Here is a 23,888-nt window from a genome sequence, read left to right as displayed (position 1 = left end):
GCGTGGAAGTCTTAGGAAAAGATAATAACAATCTGATATTAATATCTATTTATTTGCCATCAACTGGAAGTCGAGATCATTATGAGGAATTTAAAGACACTATAGACCAACTTAATGAAATAGTGCTAAAATATCAAGATACACATTACATAATAATTGGAGGAGATCTAAACGAAGACTTAGGAAACATCGATAGAATAAATAAGAGAAAGGACTATCTGGAAAAATTTGTAAAAGAGACTGGACTTAAATACGACAATGAAGGAAAGACATTCGTAAAGGTCAATGGAGAAGAATGCTCAGAATTGGACTACTTCCTACATAAACTTGGAAAAATCAAGCCAACACACAAGCAAGTGCTGAACAGCGTTATGAACAACACGTCGGACCATCATCCTATAAAAATGAAAATATTATATGGAATCTCGAATGATGCTGATTGCAAAAATCTAACTAAGGACTGTACAAACCGAGCTGTCAAATGGGATAAAGTTGATATTGACCTATATGTAGCCATTACAAATGAACAGTCAGATTCTATACTGAACATGCCGCTAGAAACATTAGAACAAGCTACATCCGTCTTAGAGCAGGTACATGGATTTCTAAATGATGCTGCCGCTACATGTGCCGCAAACAAGCCTAGGTACAACGCAAAACCTAAATTGAATGTATGGTCTCCAGATATAAAGTTAGCCCTAGACGAGATGCGTAAATATTATGCGCAGTGGGTCAAGCAAGGAAAAATAAAGGACCCTGAAAATAATATATACCAACAAAGATTAAGAACTAAAAAGGAATTTAGGCGACAGGTGCGAATTGAAAATGCTAAAGTCAAAGATACTGAGAAACAACGCATAATGGAAACAAGAACAAAGGATACAAAACTATTCCATCAACTTGTAAAGATCAATAGAAAGAACAGGGGTAATGCTATCATGGATCTGCACGTAGGAGACATATGTATGTCTGGTGAGCAAAATGTTATGGAAGGCTTCAAACAGCACTTTAGAAACTCCAGAGGAATCTACAGTCTTAGAGAATAGACAATATCACCAGCAAGTAGAATATGAAATAGGATTAATCACAGAGATGGTGAAAGATAAGAATATACCACCGGCCACACTAGAAGAACTACAAAAGGCCATCAAATCAATTAATAAAGGAAAATCAGCTGATATCTATGGAATCACTGTCGAACATATATTGCATGCAGGAAAAAATTTGGAAATGTTGCTACTGAACCTCATAAACATAATATTCAAAGAAGGCAAGGTGCCAGACATGCTAAAGGAGGGATTACTCACCCCCGTGTTTAAGAACAAAGGCGAGAAAAACATGGCAACAAATTACAGAGGAATCACTGTATTACCGGTACTAAACAAAGTGATAGAAACAATTGTGAAATTAAGGATCAACCCAGCAGTACTTATAACACAAAATGTAACTCAACGAGGATTTACAGCAGGCTCAGGACCGGCAAATGCAGCATTACCAGTCGAAGAAATATACCGTGAAGCCAAAGACAACAATCAAGAATATGAACTTGTACTGCTGGACGCAAAATCAGCCTTTGATGTAGTTATACATTCCCATCTAATGAAGCGACTCTATCATGCTGGAATTGATGATAAACACTGGACAATCATTCAGAGTATGCACACAAATGCAACAAGTGCAGTTAAATGGAATGGCAAAACTTCAGAGCTATTTAATGTACTACAAGGAGTACGCCAGGGAGGGATCCTAAGTACAGATCTATACAAGCTTTACATCAATCCTCTACTTAACATGCTGGAAACATCAAATTTAGGATGTAGAATTGGAAATATACTCTGCAATACTAGCGCATGTGCAGATGATGTAGCACTCATTAGCAAAAAGACAACCGATATGCAAGTACAAATCAATATGGCAAACACCTTTGCTGGCATGGAAGGATATAAACTACAGCCAAAAAAAAGCGTCGCTATTAACATCAAACCTAAGCCAACAAAGAAAGAAACGCTACTGGAAGAATATACATTGAATGAAGCTATTATGCCAAGAGTTGACTCAGCTATGCATTTAGGAATAATCCGAACGAACTCTATGAAGCAAAATATCATAGCAAATATTGAGGAGAATATAAAAAAATCAAGAAGAAGTGCTTATGCTCTACTTGGCAGTGGCTTCCATGGTGAAAATGGACTGGATATGGAAACTATAATACACCTGTTTAAAATCTACATCTTGCCGGTGTTATTATATGGAATGGATCTACTAACACCACAATCTCTGGATCTAGAGAAATTGGAAAAATTTCAAAAGAAAATGCTCAAACAACTGATGTCACTACCAACTAATACACCAGATCCGGCAATTAACATCTTGACGGGAATACTACCAGTAGAAGCGCAAATACACTTAAAGGTCATGACCCTATTCATAAATGTATGTACCCAACCCAACGAAAGTTTAGAAAAACAACTAGCAAGGAGGCAATTGTGCATCAAGTCAATGAATAGTAACAGCTGGTTTATTCAAGTAAAAACAATCATGCTAAAATACGACCTAGGAAATGCAAGTGAGTGGCTAGATATTCAGATGAAAAAGGATGAACTGTTAAATAAAGCTAAAAAAGGTATCAATGCCTACTGGATTGAACGAACAACATCTCTAGCTAAGCTCTATACCGGCCTTCGATACCTTAACAGTGATATATTCATGCCAGGAAAAATACATCCAATATTGCGAATCAAGCACCAATCTCCAAGAGACAGCAAGAGAGTACCTACCAAGATCAAACTATTAACTGGAACTTATATTCTACAACCTCTAAGATATAAGATATACAAAGAAGGAACTGAAGATCATTGTATAGCCTGTGAGTGTAAAGAAGAGACATTAGAACATTTGCTTATAGAATGTGAAGCGTGGAATTACCTGCGAGATCCAATATTACAAACAATTAAGTACCTACTAACCACAAACGGGAATGTGCGAGTAGAAGATCTCACATTTGAAATGACAATTCAAGTATTAATGGACATTACAAAAATACAAAAGATATACAGAATCACATCTGACCTGATATCTCAAATAGAATTCCAATCAAGAAGACTAGTGTTTCTCATACACAACGCACGATATCAACTGGTGATGAAAGACCAAGCAAAGAAAAAGGCTGCCTAAGAGTGGGGCAAGGATGGGAGGACAGCAATGTAAAATTTAAACAAAACATTTTGAAAATCTAGTCTACTTAATACTATTATTAACAGTATAATCATTCTCATTAAATCTTAAGAGTTTAAGTTCATAAATGTTCTGTGAATTAACTGTAAATAGTTGTAAAAACATCATCTTTCTAATTGTTCTCATAATACACAGTGAATAAATTAAGGTCAAATTATCTTTAAAGATATAAAGGCGAATTCCTAAAGATCAAAGACCAAAATCTTGTCTTTTCTCATTTTGTAAATTATCTAAATCAAAGCGCTGTAAGCACTGTAGGCAGTTAACCAAAAACCAAGGCAAACATAATTATGAAAACTGTGGCAATGTTGCTTCAACTTTTTTTAAAGATTTAAAAGAACAAACATTAAACATTCATATATAATTGTACATTTATGTTCATTTAATGAATTAATCATTAAGGCAAATAATTCATATTTTATCAAGGTTTTCAATAGTAACGCACATGACCATGAATGGTCATGAGTCTTTCATGAGTCAGCAGTGGTACAAATTTTCAATGATTGCAGTTCTTCTAGTTGATCGTAATTGTTCGTACAACTGTATTAGTTGTGACTGTTAGTAGTTCAAGATGACTTAAGTACGAGCTTGTAAAAGTATGAATGGCCTTGCTTCCATGAAAAGAAAACTGAGTTTGTGTTGTGCAGTACAAAAGTTATGAGACACAAATCAGACAAATGTTTACTACTACAGGGATCAATGGTGAGGTCTGACTGACCTGTCCATAGTAAATGTAAATGACTCCCACCTTCACCCCAAGTCCATGATGTCTAAGTTTGGAATAAAATGACAGGTGTTAGGGTCTAGCAAAGTGATATGCATATGTGACGCATATGAGATTGACCTTATATGTCATTCAATCTTTTTTGAAATGACAAACAGGAATGAATATGGTTTAGGCGTTGGTATCTCAATCTTTTACAAGTTCTCAAAACACACAAGAGGGTGTTGGGTGGCCCTAGGGACTACCCCTATTTTTCATTTGATTTTTAATATTGTCCCATATATGAAGATATATGGTTTATGGGTGGGGATAATGGCCGTTATCAAGTTTTCAAACAGGAGGGGGTGGGGACCCCAGTGACTTCCCCTATATTTCATTCCATTTGTTATATTGTCCAATACATGAATATATATGGTTGAGGTGTGGGGATCTCATCTGTTTCTAAGTTATCAAACAGGAGTGGGTAGGGTGACCCTAAGGACTCTCCCTATATTTCATTTGATTCGTTCTCATACATGAATATATATGGTTTAATTTAGAGTTGGTGATCCCAACTGTTTCAAAGTTCTTCAACATGAGGGGTCGGGTGACAACAGGGACTTCCCCTATATTTCATTTGATTTGTTATATTTTCTTATACATGAGTATATATGGTTAAGGGGTGATGATCTCGAATGTTTCCAAGTTCTCAAACAGGAGGGTGTACAGTGACCATAGGGACCCCCTTATAATTCATTTGATTTGTAATATTGTCCCTTACATAAATATATATATATTGTTTAAGATTGTGGATCTCGACCATTATAAATTCTCAAACAGAAAGGGATAGAGTGGCCCCACGAACTCCACCTATATTTCATATGATTTGTTATATTTTCCAATACATGAATATATATGGTTTAGGGGTGGGGATCTTGACCGTTACCAAGTTTTGGCCATTTTTGTCTCTTGTGGATATTTGTCTCATTGGCAATCATACCACATCTTTTTTTTTTATATAAGAAAGTCCTAACTTCCAGCTATTGTCTTGTCTTTTATGAATATCCTGCCTTTGAAAGGCACACCTCTGGTTTCAGAGTAGTATTTAAACTGACCTATCAAAATTGAGAAGAAAAAAATACCCCTTGAAATTGCAGTAATATGTTCAACTTGAAAAGCATTTAACATGCATTACCAACATTTATCACTGATAAAAAAAATTATACTGTTACCAGGAACATATATATTGTAAGATAAACTGTTCCCAGCTGTCACAATGTATTGGATTTTCACATTAAAATTGGTGTACAAAGTATTTTCTGCTTTTTCTTTCTTTTACAGGTCTTTTGGTTTTCAATTCTAGTGTTTATATTTATTAACCATGCATAGATGCATAGATGTATTTTGTCACCTGTCTGGATTTTTTTAGTAGCCAAATCCGGGATTACCGTTATCCGCTTCCGGAATCGGATCCGATATTGTAATCTCGCGGCAGCCATTATGGTTTCAATGTTGTTTTTGACAGAGAGTGAGATACGATTTTACTCGGATTTACACACTATTTATCGGCGATTTCATGTATAAAGCTAGCGGTTGAACAAATTGAACATCGCTGTCATGAATAGTAATGATGAAAATAAGTTTGAGATCGTTTATTAGGAAACTTTGGAAAAAAAGTTTGCAAAGTTGTTTTGTTATATATTCTTTCAAGTCCGTCGGGCATGTCGTGCGTAGCTAGTAACCAAGTAGAAAGTCCGACTGCAAAAGTGGAAGGTCGCAGACCTCGGACCACCGCTAATTTGAACCCCTTCGTCTAAATTGAAAATATACGAAAATTTCGTCTTCTTTTAAATTCAAAATTGCCGCCAACAGCGTGATCAGTTGAACTTATATACGTAGTTGACTACGTATTGACGACAACTAATATTCCTACGACTTTTGCAATTTGGGAAATCTAAACTACTTGTCTTTAGAGATTTTCGGCGATTAGATATTTCATACATTTGTTCTTTGACATCTTAGCCAAAAGCTCAGGGGATAATAAACTACATAAGGATTCCTGATGTGTTCTACTTCCTATGTGCAACTTCAAAACTTTTGGGGAAATCGACAATCATTTAAGGTTTTTCTGGTCAAATTTTTTATAATCCAGAATGAAAAGTATAAAAAAACTGTCCAATAAGTTACAAATAATATAGTAGCCAGCTAGATGATAACAATGGCACGTATTTCAGCATTTATTGGGTAGCACACAAATCAAGGGTGCTCACATAAGGCAGCTTAACTGCCTAAAAATGAATTATCTAAAAAGTGAATAAGTGACCTAATCTGTAAATATTATATTAAATATTGATCAGTAAACCAAAAATAAAAATATATGAAAAATAACTGCTAAAAAGTAAAAATCATAATTTTTCCTTTAATTGTATGTTAAAAGACTTAAACTGTAAACTTCCTATGTAAAAGTCAAAATAAAACCTGTAAACCTCCTTTATAAAAACACATAAAGAGTTTCAGTTCATAAATATTCTATGAATTAACTTTAAATAGTTGTAAAAACATCATCTTTCTAATTGTTCTCATAATACACAGTGAATAAATTAATGTCAAATTATCTTTAAAGATATAAAGGCGAATTCCTAAAGGTCAAAGACCAAAATCTTGTCTTTTTTCAATTTGTAAATTATCTAAAAAGTGAATTATCTAAAAAGTGAATAAAAAGTGAAAAAGTGAATACCTAATCTGTAAATGTTATCATATTAAATATTGATCAGTAAAAAAAAAAAAAAAAATATATGAAAAATAACTGCTAAAAGTAAAAATCATAATTTTTCCTTTAATTGCATGTTAAAAGTCTTAAAAACTGTAAACTTCCCATGTAAAAGTCAAAATAAAACCTGTAAACCTCCTTTATAAAACCACATAAAGACTTAAAAAAAATGTATATAGTGTATATAATGTTGTTGAGTTACGATTGTTAATTTATCTTTCAATTATTTTTTTGGTGGTGGAACTGTTCGACATACAATTACGTATGGTTACCCTATAAAGGGTGTAAAGATCCAGAGAAGAAGAAGCTTATATAGTCATGGAAGGTCAACTCGATAGTTAATTAGATGGCGTCTTGGCTAAAATTCACACGAAACGAAGCTACATCTTATTGAGACCATTTCCTGTAAATTGTTTATTTTATCTTTTGATAGTTTGGAAGAATGTTTTACATGGTTATAAATAAATTATGAGAATTTGAGTCAAATCGGTGAACATGAATTTGGCAGCTAGTGCCCCTTTAAGTCACCTTACACTGCATCAGTAGCCCTATAACTCCTACTTCAATAAACAAAAAATCAAATTAGGGAAAAAATCAGTTAAGCTTATTACAATAGTTACTTAATCACTTAAAATATTGGAGTTATCCTTATACCTTAATAAGAAATATATTTCCATGAGAAATTGTAGTCTAATCTGTAATTCTACCGATTATGTCCTAGTTCCAATTGTGACATTTTGACAAACTTTTGGGTTGAATTTGAATAAATCTGAGACTAACAGTTATAGTAGTCCCCGAATGAATGTATCTCAGAAGATGCATACCCTTTTAAACGCACAATGGAGTTTATACATTACTTTTTGTTTGTTACCTTGACTTTGAAATCGATGTCTGCCATCTGATCACCGTTAACTATTGAAGCCTATCTATTTTATTTCTTATTGCCTTGTGACTATTCGAATTTGATTTCTAAATCAAATGATTCGCTGAGCGCAGCCTGATACGACCGCAGAGGTTGAACCTTGAACAGTTGTGGAAAATTTGGACACAACATTCAAGCTTGATTCTGTCTGAATTTGGATTGTGATCAATTTTTTTACACAGTATAGGTTTCTGACACAAAATAAATGTCAAGATCTTACAAATCTATTGCAGAATACTGTGCAATTAAACATTCTTCTTGAAAATTTGAAGAAAAAAAATTGAACCCTTTAAAAACCAGGTGCTCCGCAGGGCGCAGCTTTATACGACCGCAGAGGTCGAACCCTGAACAGTTGGGGCAAGTATGGACAAAACATTCAAGCATGATACAGCTCTGAATTTGGATTGTGATCAAATTTTTGACATTACATGGTTTTTTTTTACACAAAACAAATGCCAAGATTTTACAAATCAATTAAAGATTTCTTCTTCAAACTTTTTAAATCTAAAATTAAATAGTTGACACAGCATAGGTTTCTGACACAGAATGAATGTGGTCTAATGAACTTAAAAGGTTTTTTTTGCCTTTGAGCAAATCACTATGCTGTTGAATATTAATCCTCTCAAAAAAATGTTTGAAGAAATTTTCTTTTTATTTATGAAATCTGAAATGAGAAAAATTTAACCCCCCCCCCCTTTTTTTCACATCCCCGTTTCCCTTTTTCAAAACTGATATCAATTCAAATTTCTAATGGAGTTTGCAACAATAACTACTCATTTAAATACATCATAAAATATTAAGATGTAAAAAAACTGCTTGTTATCACTGAATGGTAAAGATTATTTAAATTTATCAGTTGGTAGTAAAAAGTGTATATACATTGTATATTGTATATAACAAAGATTTAAGTTGATTCTGGACAAAGAAAGATAACTCCAATTAAAAAAAATTCTTGCTATTGCACAAATAGGATATTTCTTGCTTACTATTCTGGACAAAGAAAGATAACTCTAATTAAAAAAAAATTTGCTATTTCACAATATTGTGCAATCAGATATTTCTTGCCATTGCACAATACTGTGCAATTGAAAAGACTTGCTATTGCACAATACTTAATATAATAATTTTAGATCCTGATTTGGACCAACTTGAAAACTGGGCCCATAATTAAAAATCTAAGTACATGTTTAGATTCAGCATATCAAAGAGGCCCAAGAATTCAATTTTTGTTAAAATCAAACTTAGTTTAATTTTGGACCCTTTGGACTTTAATGTAGAATTTGAAATTTGAAAACAGGACCAAAAATGAAGAATCTACATACACAGTTAGATTTGGCATATCAAAGAACCCCAAGGATTCAATTTTTGATGAAATCAAACAAAGTTTAATTTTGGACCCTTTGGACCTTAATGTAGACCAATTTGAAAACTGGACCAAAAAAACTTCAATAATCAAGAATCTAAGTACATTTTTAGATTCAACATATCAAAGAACCCAACCGATTCATTTTTTGTCAAAATCAAACTAAGTTTAATTTTGGACCCTTTGGACCTTAATGTAGACCAATTTGAAAACGGGACCAAAAGTTGAGAATCTACATATACAGTTAGATTCGGCATATCAAAGAACCCCAATTATTCAATTTTGATGAAATCAAACAAAGTTTAATTTTGGACCCTTTGGGCCCCTTTTTCCTAAACTGTTGGGACCAAAACTCCCAAAATCAATATCAACCTTCCTTTTATGGTCATAAGCCTTGTGTTTAAATTTCATAGATTTGTATTTACTTATACTAACATTATAGTGCGAAAACCAAGAAAAATGCTTATTTGGGTCCCTTTTTGGCCCCTAATTCCTAATCTGTTGGGTCCTAAACTCCCAAAATCAATACCAACCTTCCTTTTGTGGTCATAAACATTGTGTTTAAATTTCATAGATTTCCATTTACTTAACCTAAGGTTATTGTGCAAAAACCAAGAAAAATGCTTATTTGGGCCCTTTATTGGCCCCTTATTCCTAAACTATTGAAACCAAAACTCCCAAAATCAATCCCAATCTTTCTTTTGTGGTCATAAACCTTGTGTCAAAATTTCATAGATTTCTATTAACTTAAACTAAAGTTATGGTGCGAAAACCAAGAAAAAGCTTATTTGGGCCCTTTTTGGCCCCTTATTCCTAAAATGTTGGGACCAAAACTCCCAAAATCAATACCAACCTTCCTTTTATGGTCATAAACCTTGTGTTAAAATTTCATAGATTTCTATTCACTTTTACTAAAGTTAGAGTGCGAAAACTAAAAGTATTCGGACGCCGGACGACGACGACGACGACGACGACGACGACGACGCCGACGACGACGACGACGACGACGACGACGACGACGACGACGACGCCAACGTGATAGCAATATACGACGAAAATTTTTTCAAAATTTGCGGTCGTATAAAAATTGGAAACCCCCAAACTTTTTGAATCCCCCATTGGTGCAATTACCCCCACAATCAAACCCAGCCTTTTCTTTATAGTATGGAACCTTGAAGTAAGACTTCAGAGAGATCCATATTTTTAAACAAGAATTATTGTCTGGAAACTAGAAAAATGCGTTTTGGCCCATAATTCCCGCATGAATAAGGCAATTATCCTCAAACTCAATCCCAGTCTTCCTTTTGTGATATGGAACCTTGTGTTACAATATAAGAGAGATCCATACACTAACACACAAGTTATTGTCAAGAAACTACAAAAATGCTAGTTTTTGGCCCTTAATACCTCAACTATTGGCACCTTAACCCCTAAAATGAATCCAAACCTTCTACTTATGGTATTAAACATTGTGGTACAATTTAAGAGCAATTGAAATACTTATACACAAGTTCATACCCTGAAAGTAGAAAAATGCTTGTTGTGGGCCCCTAATTCCAAAACGGTTGGGACCATCATCCCCAAAATCAATCACAACTTTCCTTTTGTGGTATTGTACCTTATCAATAAATTTTATAGAGATCCATTCACTTAAACCAAAGTTATTGTCTGGACACCAAATGTGTCTTCGGACGACGACAACATCATATCATTATACGATCCAAAAAAATGTTTGCAGTCGTACAAAAACAGTTAAGGACAAATATGTAACACTTCATATTGGAACAATGCAGTATATTTGAGCTTGTTAATGCTCTAAGTACAATGTAGCCATGAGTTATTCAAATTAAAGCAAATTAGATTTAATGTATGTCATGCATTTAATAAATTTTGCTACTAATATTAAATGTTTTACATACAAAATAGATATTCAGGATTTATATACTTCTCGTCCTTTTTCCAAATTGCATTGGAAGAAACCAAGACTTTGTTGATAAATATTCTGTATCAACTTCCCAAATAATACACAATGAAGTATGGATTCTAGGTTTAATCTTTGTTTATCATCTTAATAATGTGTTATGGTATTCTTATATTTGTCTTTGTTAGATATTACTTTTACTTTTTGGTAAATTTTTGGTAATATCTATTTTACGTAGCTCTGTACTTATACATCCTGTTATTGTGTTATTGTGCTATGGTAAATTTTTGTATTCTTGTCTCGTTTTTGTGCATGTGCTTTGTCTATATGCCTTTTTGTTTTTCTTTGATGATGTATTTGTTTGTTTTTAAAGTGATTAAGATTATAATACAATGATGACTTCTGTACCACTATTTTTCACAAATTTACATGTTCACACATCATTGTCAATATAATGGTATTGTATGTGACTGTCTTAAAAGTATGCGGTTTACCTAGCTATTAAACCAGGTTTAATTCACCATTTTCTACAAAACAAAAATGCCTGTACCAAGTCAGGAATTAGCAGTTGTTATTCATTCTCTTGATGTGTTTGAGCTTTTGATTTTGCCATTGGCTAAGAGACTTTCCGTTAGAATTATTCTCAAAGTTGGGTATTTTTGTTATTTTACTCTGTTCTTGATCAAATACAACAAAAAATATTGAGAGAAAAAAACAAAAGACATCATACTAAACAGATAAGCAAGAGAAAAATGAGTCTCTGGCTTACAATATCAATGAGTTAAAATATAACTTTTTTGTTCAAAATCATTTTATTACCATTCAAAATGTTAATAATAAGCAATGTACTAATAGTTAAAAACAAAAGCTATGCAAATATTTATAAATTATTAAATAAATAGTCAAGTATTATTATTTTTCATTTCTTCTAATTATACATCATTGTTGTTTTTCACTCAAAATGTACTAAAAAATACAATATCTAAGATTTGTCTTCCTTACAATAAAATCATAACACTTCTAGGATTCTGTTGCTATAAAATAACCATCCTTACAGGAAAAATTAAAATCATTATGTTACTCCCTATCATTTATCAGTTATAACATGAAGCTATGAGATCTTATAACCTATCATACCATACAATATTTCACATGAAGCTTGTCATCAAATTTAAGAAAGCTCTGATTTGTAGTTCTTAAGATAAATATGAGGAAAGTTCCCTCAGACTTTAGAAAAATTCAATCAAACCAGTCAACCAATTTCAAGGGTTATGTTTTATCTATTTTAACATGACAAATGAATATATCATTTCCTGGAGATGTATTAATTAGTAACTTTCTGTCACAAGAAAAACCTGTGATTAGTCACAAAAAATATTGATTTCCTAATGATCTTAGCATGTGCCATACAGAGGAACTGCAAAGTTTACATGATCTTACATTTGACATTATCTTCATAGTTAATTTGTCAACTTTAATTAACAGTAAGAAATACATTTACTATATACTCGTGGCAAACTCAGAGTATACGCTTAACTTAAGCAATCAAATGCTAATTAATCACCATTTATAATGCTTACTATTTGGATAAAATTTTCAGTCTGAGTATTCATTCAATACCATAAAATTATTCTTATCCTATATACCAAAAAATCTATAGTCTATATCAAAATATTCTATCCAACTTGAGACAGATATAACCAAACTTTAATTCTATGCCTTATGAATGCAAAAATCGTGGAAAATATAGTGCCCATTCTTTTCAAACAAAAGTTCATTGGCTGCAAAAAAAAACCATATTTCTAACAATGAGTTTGCATGCGAGAAATACAATTATTCTTGAAAATAATACAGTCTTATCATAAAAATGTATAATAACTTGATTATGCTGTAAAACATTGCATCACTGCTTTGCTTATTTTTATTGTAATAAACTCTATAAAACTATGGTCAGAACAATTACAATATATTAAATAAATTAAATTAGTTTTTAGTTTCACATTCATACAAATTGATAAATATTCATTTGTTCCACAATTTTAAATAGTTGTTAAAATAAAATGAATTGCACATAAAATGAAGGAATCATGGCACTTACTGCAAGATTTCCCCTTAAGCGGGACTATCACATTGAGCAATCTATTATAAATATAAAGAGCATATGATTGCTTAAGGAACCCTGGTCCTAACTCAACTGAGCAAAAAGTAATTGAGCCTCACAAATCATATAAATATCCTTGTAATTCATCACCTTATTTCTAACTATAAAATCTGCGGACAAATGGGCGCACTACATTTGCGCGCATTTGGGGATTAAAATATTTTACGTTTGCTCGCAGCTTTTGATTACATTTGCGCGCAATCATTTTACAGGTAAACTCAGGTAAAAATATAAATAAAAATTAAATTAATTATAAGTGACTATATTTTTTTTTTATTTTCATAATAAATATGACTATCAATTATCAATTTTGAAAATATTTCTTAATTCAAATTATATATTTTCATATAAAATTATAAAACAAATTATAAAGTGATCATTATAAACTCGTATAACTAAGAACTTATACATGTTAATAATTGAACAAGTTATAATTAAATAAGTATTATTACCTGTATTTCACCTGGGTTTACCTGCCAAAAAAATGCGCGCAATTGTAATCAAAAGCTGCACGCAAATGTAATGATTTTTGCGCACAAATGTAATGGTAATGCGCACAAACGTAATGCACCGGGACAAATATCATATATTCACATAAATAAATACATAAAAAATATTTGTTACTGATCTACATTTCATTCTGTTTTAAATATCTTAAGGTTTTTGATTTTTGTCTCTTACGACCAGATTTTACAAAAGGCCTAAAAGTTCATAGAATTTTTATACTGTACGCTTTATGTAAGTAAATAAAAATAAAATTCAATGTTTTCAACCATTTACTCATCAAAAGTACCTAATATTATTTGTCTTCCGAAAGATATAACCTACGTGTACCAAATGTTAATTTTTAACAAGGAAAGTTAGATCTTTACAATTAAAGCAAGGAGTTGTTGAATGGTAATTGAATTCTTATATTTCTTTGAACCCTGATAACTTTTTCATTTCTTTGTATTTTTATCATTTTGCTAGACAATTTACTCCTAAATTTCAAATGAATTGTCTGTTCAAATTTAGTATACACACCAATAAACTTGATTCCAATCATTATCTTTCTATCAAAATTGTTTGAGTTTAGGTGATGTTATTTGACGTCAGTTGTGCATTTGTTAGGAATAAAAAAAACAATTATGTATAGGTTATTTAAAAAAAAACCACATATTTATAATAAAATATGAGAAGCTAGGTTGATTAATATTCTTTTAGAAAAAAAAAGAGTAAAATAGTGTCAATGCAGTTAAAAAATTTCATAAATCAAGAATAAATATTCATTTTTTTTTTTAAATCTAAACATGCTAAATATACAATCTTACACATAAATTGCCATTCTCTCTCTCAAAATGTTCAGATTCAAGCAAAAGGAATTTGCACTAGAATTGTGCACTGCTAATATTCATTTTTTTTTTGAAGCATGACAAATTAATCAAAACAAACTCATTTATCAACCTTATAAGGAAAATCTTAGTTTCAAACTTGTTAATTTTTTCACATAAACCTCCAAAGAACCAAAATAAAAGTAAAGTCTGATTATTCATTCATGTTTGTTGATGAAAACACACAAAAGAAATACAAGAAATTGGTTTACTATCCGACAAAAATGCAATAGCTTTGCCAATCAATAAGCATTTTTTCTGGGTTTTTTTTTTTCATTTGAGGAGGAATAATTGTTTGAACAGGCCCTAGATTTCATGCTATAGTTTTAAATTAAATATAACAGGATGAAGTCCTCAATAACAGTAAGAAAACAAGAATGTGTCCAAAGTACACGGATGCCCCATCTACACTATCATTTTCTATGTTCAGTGGACCGTGAACATGGAATAAAATCTCTAATTTGGCATTAAAATTAAAAAGATCATATCATAGGGGACATGTTAATTAACTTTCAAGTTGATTGGACTTCAACTTCATCAAAAACTACCTCAACCAAAAACTTTAACCTGAAGCCGGACAGACGAACAGATGAACAAACCAACGAACGAAAAAACGAACAGACCAGAAAACATAAAGGCCATAAATGGCGCAAATTAATATCAAAATCAACATACTTCAATCTAAATCTGTTTGCAGCAGTATTTTTGTAAATTTGTATATCTAATAACATAAAAGAGGGGCGAAAGATACCAGAGGGACATTCAAACTTATAGATCAAAAATAAACTGACAAAGACATGGCTAAAAAAAATACTAGTGAACAAGACACAACATAGAAAACTAAAGACTAACCAACAAGAACCCAATCAAAAACTGGGGGGTGATCTCAGGTGCTTGCAAAGGATAGCAGATACTGCACCACGTGTATCCAAAAGTAACACCTGCCTCATATTACATGTCTAGATGTTAGATGAAATGTGAATGAATACTGGTACATGTAATAACAATGATAATTGTAAAGATTTTATGGTTCTTGTTCTGCTAGGAATTAAATTATATGACTTATATAAAATGAATAATTATATGTACCTCTACAATAATAGCACATTTCAGAACTTTTAATATTTAATTTCAATGTAATGTAAACAATATTTTTTTCTGTTACAAATCACAATGTACTGTTTTGTGTGTATAAATGTCATGCTGCCCATAAAGGACCCTTGATTGAATTAATAAATATTCTTATTCTTATTTTTGTTACATCAAATTGAAACTAAAATTTAAAACATCTGTGTTTTATTTAATTTAAAATGTCTGTTGGATATTTACTTGAACCAGAAATGCTTTAAATTTTCATTCTGCTAATACATAAAAGAATCAAACTGACTACATGATTTTGTAGCTCCATAGGCTGCAGCTTCTGTTCTATAAAAGTTTCATAGCTGTGTCATTAGGAAGGTTTTCTGAAAAAATCAAGACATTATAATTGATATCAGATGTGATGGATTTACATACTTTCAACCTTACAAAAACAAACAATACAACAAAATTATCATTCTACCAACAAATAGTACAAGCAATCAACACAAACAAGTGAAACATATACTACCAGTTGATGTGTTTAGAAATAGTTATTAGTCAAAATAATGTGAAGAGAATTTAAACTCCAAATAATCACAAGGCTAGTTTTAAATCCACATGCACATTCTTGATTCTCAGTTGCTGCAAATTATATTGTTTTAAATTGATGAATCACATACAGGCTTTAAATCATACCCAAGAAAAATTGTACTACATTTAATTGCTTACAATTTCTAACTATTGTAATAACTTTTCAAGATAGTATTGATAGACAGACCGAATGCTTTTTTTCAATCCATATATATATATGAGTAATTTCTTAGATGGTTCAAGTATACTTAAATTTTGTAGATCTTTAATTCATAATGAATTTTGCTGTAACTAGTCTTCTTTTTACTAGTTTCTACTGTGATCATTATAATGTAGCAAAACACTAAAATTGTTCATATTTGATAATAACAGTGAATAACTTGTGCAAGAAGTTGTCATTTAATTTTTGTTGGAAACTGGAAGTAGTTACTTGACATTTTAACTTTTTGTATCCACTAAGATTTTCTTTATCCAGAACAGTATGCAATACATCCATTAGAGTGATAAGCTTTCTTTTAAGTTAAGACAGCCATGTTGAATGATTAGCAAAGAAGAATGTGTCCATAGTACACAGATGCCCAACTTGCACTATCATTTTCCATGTTCAGTGGACCGTGAAATTAGGGTCAAAACTTTAATTGGCATTGAAATTAGAAAGATCATATCATAGGGAACATGTGTACTAAGTTTCAAGTTGATTGAACTTCAACTTCATCAAAAACTACCTTGACCAAAACTTTAACCTGAACTTTGCACTATCATTTTCTATGTTCAGTGGACCATGAAATTGGGGTCAAAACTTTAATTTGGCATTAAAATTAGAAAGATCTTATCATGGGGAACATGTGTACTTAGTTTAAAGTTGATTGGACTTCAACTTCATCAAAAACTACCTTGACCAAAAACTTTAACCTGAAGTGGGACAAAAGGACGGACGGACGCACACACCAGAAACATAATGCCCCTCTACTATAGTAGGTGGGGCATAAAAATAGCAGTGACAAATCTGAAATTACACACTCTATTTTCTATAAAGCTACTCATGAACAGGTTTAATTTCTATCGACAGTGGAATGTATCATGAATAATTTACAGTCCATCCCCTGAACTTGCTTTACTTGGGAGGGCCTGAATTGTAATATTATACTTTTAAATCGCTTAAAGAATCAGGGATTTTGACTGATATCCTGTAGGAGTGAAGACAAATCATCAGTCTGCTCAATTTGTTGAGATGGGTGAATCCTGATCTAATGCCAAATAATGGTAACAAGCTCACACTGGCATTTGGGGTATGTGAGTTTACAATTATGACCTGACCAAAGGTATCAACTATACCATGTATACATTGAATAGACAAATAAAAACAAAGAGAAAACAAAAAAGTATTTACGCTGTCTTTTGAACTTGTATATTCTATTAATTTTGAATATTTTGTATAGGTACATATATTTCAATAATATTTCCTGTTTTCTGTAGTTTGAGTTACATCCCTTAATCTTTTTATTTTGAGATTGTGCTTGTGAGTAAGACTTTCACTTTTGACAAACTATCTATTAGTAACAGCACATATAACATTTATACATATTTTTTAAAGTTTTAACCTTAGTTTTTACAACGTTTATTGATGTTTGCCTCACAGTTGATTAACCATGTACTTAGTACTTAGTTCCCATGCTGAAATGTGATATTAGGTTGATAGTCTTAAAGATAAAGCTTTACTACAACTATCCCATCAATTCAACATGATCCAAAAAATGAGGCCAAGCTCAGATAAACCAAACTGGAAATACATGTACATATAACAATCCTTCCAAATATGTTTTACATATGGTTGACCTTTTGCACATCCAGGAAACAAACTAAACCATGAAAACATAACATTGATCAATCTGAACCATGATAATGAGGCCAAGCTCAGATTAACCCAGCCAGACAGACATGTACACCTTACAATCATTACATGCTTAAAGTATAGTTAACCTTTTGCATATAGTATCTAAGAAAGAAACAAAACCAGTAAAGCTTAAATTGACCAATGAACCACAGAAATGAGGATGATGGTTATTGCCAGACAGGCATGTACACCTGACAATCATTCCATAGAATAAATATAGTTGACTTATTACTAATAGTATTTGAAAAACAGACCAAAAAACAAAAATTTAGCATTGAACAACCATAAATATGAGGTCAAGGTTAAATAAAACATGCCAGAATGACATGTACATCACAAAATATAGGTGACCTATTACATAAAGTATTAGAACAACAGACCAAAACACAACCAGGTGCTCCGCAGGGCGCAGCTTTATACGACCGCAGAGGTCGAACCCTGAACAGTTGGGGCAAGTATGGACAAAACATTCAAGTGTGATACAGCTCTGAATTTGGATTGTGATCAAATTTTTGACATTACATGGTTTTTTTTTTACACAAAACAAATGTCAAGATTTTACAAATCAATTAAAGATTTCTTCTTCAAACTTTTTAAATCTAAAATTAAATAGTTGATCATGACACAGCATAGGTTTCTGACACAGAACGAATGTGGTCTAAATGAACTTAAAAATTTTTTTTTGCCTTTGAGCAATTCACTATGCTGTTGAATATTAATCCTCTCAAAAAAATGTTAAATTAATTTAAACCCCCCCCCCTTTTTTTTCACATCCCCGTTTCCCTTTTTCCAAAACTGATATCAATTCAAATTTCTAATGGAGTTTGCAACAATAACTACCCTTTTAAATACATCATAAAATATTAAAATGTAAAATAAAGTGCTTGTTATCACTGAATGGTAAAGATTGGTTGGTAGTAAAAGTGAATATACATTGTTTATTGTATAAAACAATAAAAAAAACTTCATCAGCAACATTTTATATTGGCAAATTTCCAATGAAGTTATTTACATAAAGTTATTGGCAAATAAAAATAGAAAATGACATCATAGTCATGTCTGGCAAATGTTTAACATACATTATCTAAAAACATTTTAGATAAGATAAGGAAAAAAAGCTTCATCAGCAACATTTGATATTGGCAAATTTCCAATGAAGTTATTTACATAAAGTTATTGGCAAATAAAAATAGAAAATTACATCATAGTCATGCCTGGCAAATTTCCAACATATATTATCAACTACTATTATATACAAAGAAAGATAACTCCAATTGAAAATTAATTGCTATTGCACAATATTGTGCAATTAGATATTTCTTGCTATTGTGCAATACTGTGCAATTGAAAATTTCTTGCTATTGCACAATACTTGATATGGAATCCTGATTTGGACCAACTTAAAAACTGGGCCCATAATCAAAAATCAAAGTACATATTTAGATAAAGCATATCAAATAAGCCCAAGAATTTAATTTTTCTTAAAATCAAACTTAGTTTAATTTTGGACCCTTTGGACCTTAATGTAAACCAATTTGAAAACTGGACCAAAAATTAAGAATCTACATACACAGTTAGATTTGGCATATCAAAGAACCCATTTATTCAATTTTTGATGAAATCAAACAAAGTTTAATTTTGGCCCCCCATTTGGACCAACTTGAAAACTAGGCCAATAATTAAAAATCTAAGTACATTTTTAAATTCAGCATATCAAAGAACCCCAAGGATTCAATTTTTGTTAAAATCAAACTAAGTTTAATTTTGGACCCTTTGGACCTTAATGTAGACCAATTTGAAAACGGGACCAAAAATTAAGAATCTACATACATAGTTAGATTCGGCATATCAAAGAACCCCAATTATTCAATTTTTGATGAAATCACACAAAGTTCAATTTTGGACCCTTTGGGCCCCTTATTCCTAAACTGTTAGGACCAAAACTCCCAAAATCAAACCCAACCTTCCTTTTATGGTCATAAACCTTGTGTTTAAATTTCATAGATTTCTATTTACTTATACTAAAGTTATTGTGCGAAACCCAAAAATAATGCTTATTTGGGCCCCTTTTTGGCCCCTAATTCCTAAACTATTGTGACCTCAACTCCAAAAATCAATTCCAACCTTCCTTTTGTGGTCATAAACCTTGTGTTAAAATTTCATTGATTTCTATTTACTTATACTAAAGTTATTGTGCGAAACCCAAGAATAATGCTTATTTGGGCCCTTTTTTGGCCCCTAATTCCTAAACTGTTGAAACCAAAACTCCCAAAATCAATTCCAACCTTCCTTTTGTGTTCATAAACCTTGTGTCAAAATTTCATAGATTTCTATTCACTTAAACTAAAGTTAAAGTGCGAAAACCAAGAAAATGCTTATTTGGGCCCTTTTTGGCCCCTAATTCCTAAAATGTTGGGACCAAAACTCCAAAAAATCAATACCAACCTTCCTTTTGTGGTCATAAACCTTGTGTTAAAATTTCATAGATTTCCATTCATTTTTACTAAAGTTAGAGTGCGAAAACTAAAAGTATTCGGACGACGACGACGACGACGCCAACGTGATAGCAATATACGACGAAAATTTTTTCAAATTTTGCAGTCTTATAAAAACTTAACTTAAACCACTGAACCATGAAAATGTGGTCAAGGTCAGATGACACCCACCAGATGGACATGTACGCATTAAAATCCTTCCATACATCAAATATAGTAGACCTATTGCATACAGTATAAGAAAAACATTCCAAAACACAGAAACTAAACTATAACCACTGAATCATGAAAAAGAGGTCAAGGTCAGATGACACCTGTCAGTTGGATATGTACACCTAACAATCATTCCATACACCAAATATAGTAGACCTATTTCTTACAGTATCTGAGGTATGGACTTCTAGTGATATGAAATGAGTGACCGGTGAAAAATGTTAATACAATTCTTGAACCAATGCATACATATATCATAAACTAAGTTTTCTGTGCACAATTTTGCCATTTTTTTTTCGCATAAATTTTGTATAATTGTCCAAAAAAAATTCAGATAAGCATGTGTATAACAGGTACAATAAGATATAGTTTATCTTGATGACAGAGAAATGTTTACATTTGGTTTTCCATTCCCACTTGCGATCACCGGAGTTTTAGCTTAAACATATTTATTTATAGTGGATTGGGAAACAAGTTTTGCAACTTATATTAATCCCTTTCCACTTTGCGGATGCGAGTGCTGCCTTGTAGCGGCATTAGCCTACTCTTTTTCGAAATCTACAAGGGTGTCTTTAACGTGCAAGAGATATGGCTCTCTCTTAACACGGGTCAACCATTTATCGTCCCCTTCCGACGGACTATCATCGTTTCCTCAAGACCATACTCGCAGATGGTGTCAAGGGAGAGCCGAAAATTGAGTTCCTGAAATTTTCATCCCAAACGGGAATCGAACCAGGAACCTTTGTGTTAGTAGTCCGATGCACTAACCACTACACCACGGCTCTCTTATTTTTGTTATTTTTACGGTTAGGCATCAGTAAGCCACAATTGCAGAGGAAGACGCTGTTAGGACAGAACTGGTCAATATTTAAGAAGCTATGGATATTGTTCTGATTAGATTACATTGCTACTTAACAGATAGCTGGAGATAAGATGGATTTTTATGAGGAAGGTCACGCTGCATATGGAAAACATGAATGCAAAGTGTTTGCTGGAAGCAAGCAATTAAATAAAAAGTAAAATTCTTCTACATTTGGACAAATTATATAATTTTCTAGAGAAATAAGTATATGTACATGAGTTTTATAATAAAAACTAGCCATTTAGTTATAAAAAACATATGCATAAAATTGAGAATGGAAATGGGGAATGTGTCAAAGAGACAACAACCTGACAATAAAAAACAACAGCAGAGGGTCACCAACAGGTCTTCAATGTAGCGAGAAATTCCCGCACCCGGAGGCGTCCCTCAGCTGGCCCCTAAACAAATATATACTAGTCCAGTGATAATGAACGCCATACTAATTTCCAAATTGTACACAAGAAACTAAAATTAAAATAAACTTTTTTTAATTTGATGTTTCATATGACTTGAACCATCAAAACTTAACCTTGTTCACTCATTCATGAAATGAGGTTGAGTTCAAGTGAATACTATCTGACAGGCATGATGATGAACATACCAAATAAAAGTTATCCTATTTGTCACCGTAGCTATTTATTAGAGTACAGTTATATACTAGTACTACACTATATGTTGTGTGTACTATATATTTACTACGTTCATTCATACATTTATTCATTAATTCATTCATTCATTCATTGACGGACAGTTAGAAAAAGACTTTATTCTTTATACTACTCTGCACGTATTTATGATGCATGCAACCGGCCACTTTTTCTAGCACTATATATATGGTAAACTCGTACTAATGAGTTTCACACTTTAGCACGCACTTTGCATAAGGGACAAATAACCTTTTCCCTACTTTCAGGTAAGCACATTTTCTTTTAGGCCTTATCATGCATGTACTTTTATCCAATTCATAGTTCAATTTAAAAGGAAACTTCAAGTTAACATTTGAAATAAATCTTTATTATAATTATGTACTTTCAGTGTGAAATAAATGGTTTGCAACATTATATTTCGTCACATATTCAACGCCCTATTTACAAAGACCAAGTGGCCATAGTACCCTGTGATAATAAAAGAGAAATTAAGAAAACTAAAAATCTGAATTTTTTGTTAAGCAGGATCCATGTCTTATATCTTCTGAAATATTAAGCTTTTAAGAGGTAAACTAAAAAAGTACATATTTTATGCAAGATTAATTAATTTCTGAAAATCTGGCTTGTAATCATCCTTGCTAATACACATTTATTATGGAAGTTATTAAGGAAAACATATTTTTTTTATGGATGTAAATATTCTCACCTCCTAAATTGGCTGGTTTCCAACAAAACTTCTTTTTCTTGTAAAACATGTAAAAATAGCACAGTAAAAAACCAACTGCAACAGCAACAATCACAAAACCTAAGGCAAATGCAGTGGTATGGTCTCCAGAACCAGAGTCTTTATTTCCTGACAAATGAAGAGTTATATAGTAAAATCTTCTTTAAATAACATGAAATAATAAGCAACAAAAGGTTCACATCAAACACCTCACTGTTTGTACAAGGTTAACAGAGGAAATTATTTAACATTCTTCATATTGAATACTAATTTTACTGAGGTTGTTTTTGTTAATAGGAAATAATGTAAATAGAAAACAGAAAAAGATAGATATATATGTGAGTTGATAGGATTGTTGTTTGTTTTAAGTCCTTTATTTTAATTGGATGGTTGTTACCCAACTTTTGGACATGATATCAAAGTTATTCCCAGGGAAACTTAATGGGCAGTGCTGACTTTGAATATTTTTGTTATTTTAACGGTTAGGCATCAGTAAGCCACAATTGCAGAGGAAGACGCTGTTAGGACAGAACTGGTCAATATTTAAGAAGCTATGGATATTGTTCTGATTAGATTACATTGCTACTTAACAGATAGCTGGAGATAAGATGGATTTTTCTTTGCACAGGTAGAGAGGTAGTCAGTTCATAGTGTATAGCATGTATAGGACACCTATGGATTATTAGGTCTTTCCACTTTTCGTGGAAAGACCTTTTGTTTTTCTTCTGATTATTTTTTTTTTTTTTTCTTCTTCACCCTGTGTGACCGAACACTTATTCTTATAGGAGTTATCTCCCCGCGTCCCCTTTTTCTTGTTATCGCTATATCTCTAAAACCGTAAAAGATTTTAGCAAACTGTTTTCACCAAATTGTTCGTCTACTCTTGAGAATGGTTTGGTTTATTTCAACCTGAGTGATTGGAACACATCCTATGGGAG

At 32.0% G+C, this 23,888-nt stretch overlaps 1 protein-coding gene across 1 annotated transcript in view; it reads right to left on the bottom strand.

Moving 5' to 3' along the window:
* Window positions 1–3,237: 3,237 nt before the first annotated feature.
* The window catches only part of LOC139483028 (uncharacterized), a 45,882-nt gene continuing 25,231 nt past the window's right edge, over window positions 3,238–23,888 (bottom strand). Inside the window, exons 5-6 of the mRNA XM_071267057.1 lie at window positions 22,933–23,079; window positions 3,238–3,317 (exon numbers count right to left, since the gene is read on the bottom strand). Coding sequence (XP_071123158.1) covers window positions 3,238–3,317; window positions 22,933–23,079 — 227 coding nt within the window. The remainder of the gene's footprint in view (window positions 3,318–22,932; window positions 23,080–23,888) is intronic.

Source organism: Mytilus edulis, chromosome 7, assembly GCF_963676685.1.
Source record: "Mytilus edulis chromosome 7, xbMytEdul2.2, whole genome shotgun sequence".
Classification (NCBI taxonomy): Eukaryota; Metazoa; Mollusca; class Bivalvia; order Mytilida; family Mytilidae; genus Mytilus; species Mytilus edulis.
This window is presented reverse-complemented; position numbering and strand designations above follow the sequence as displayed.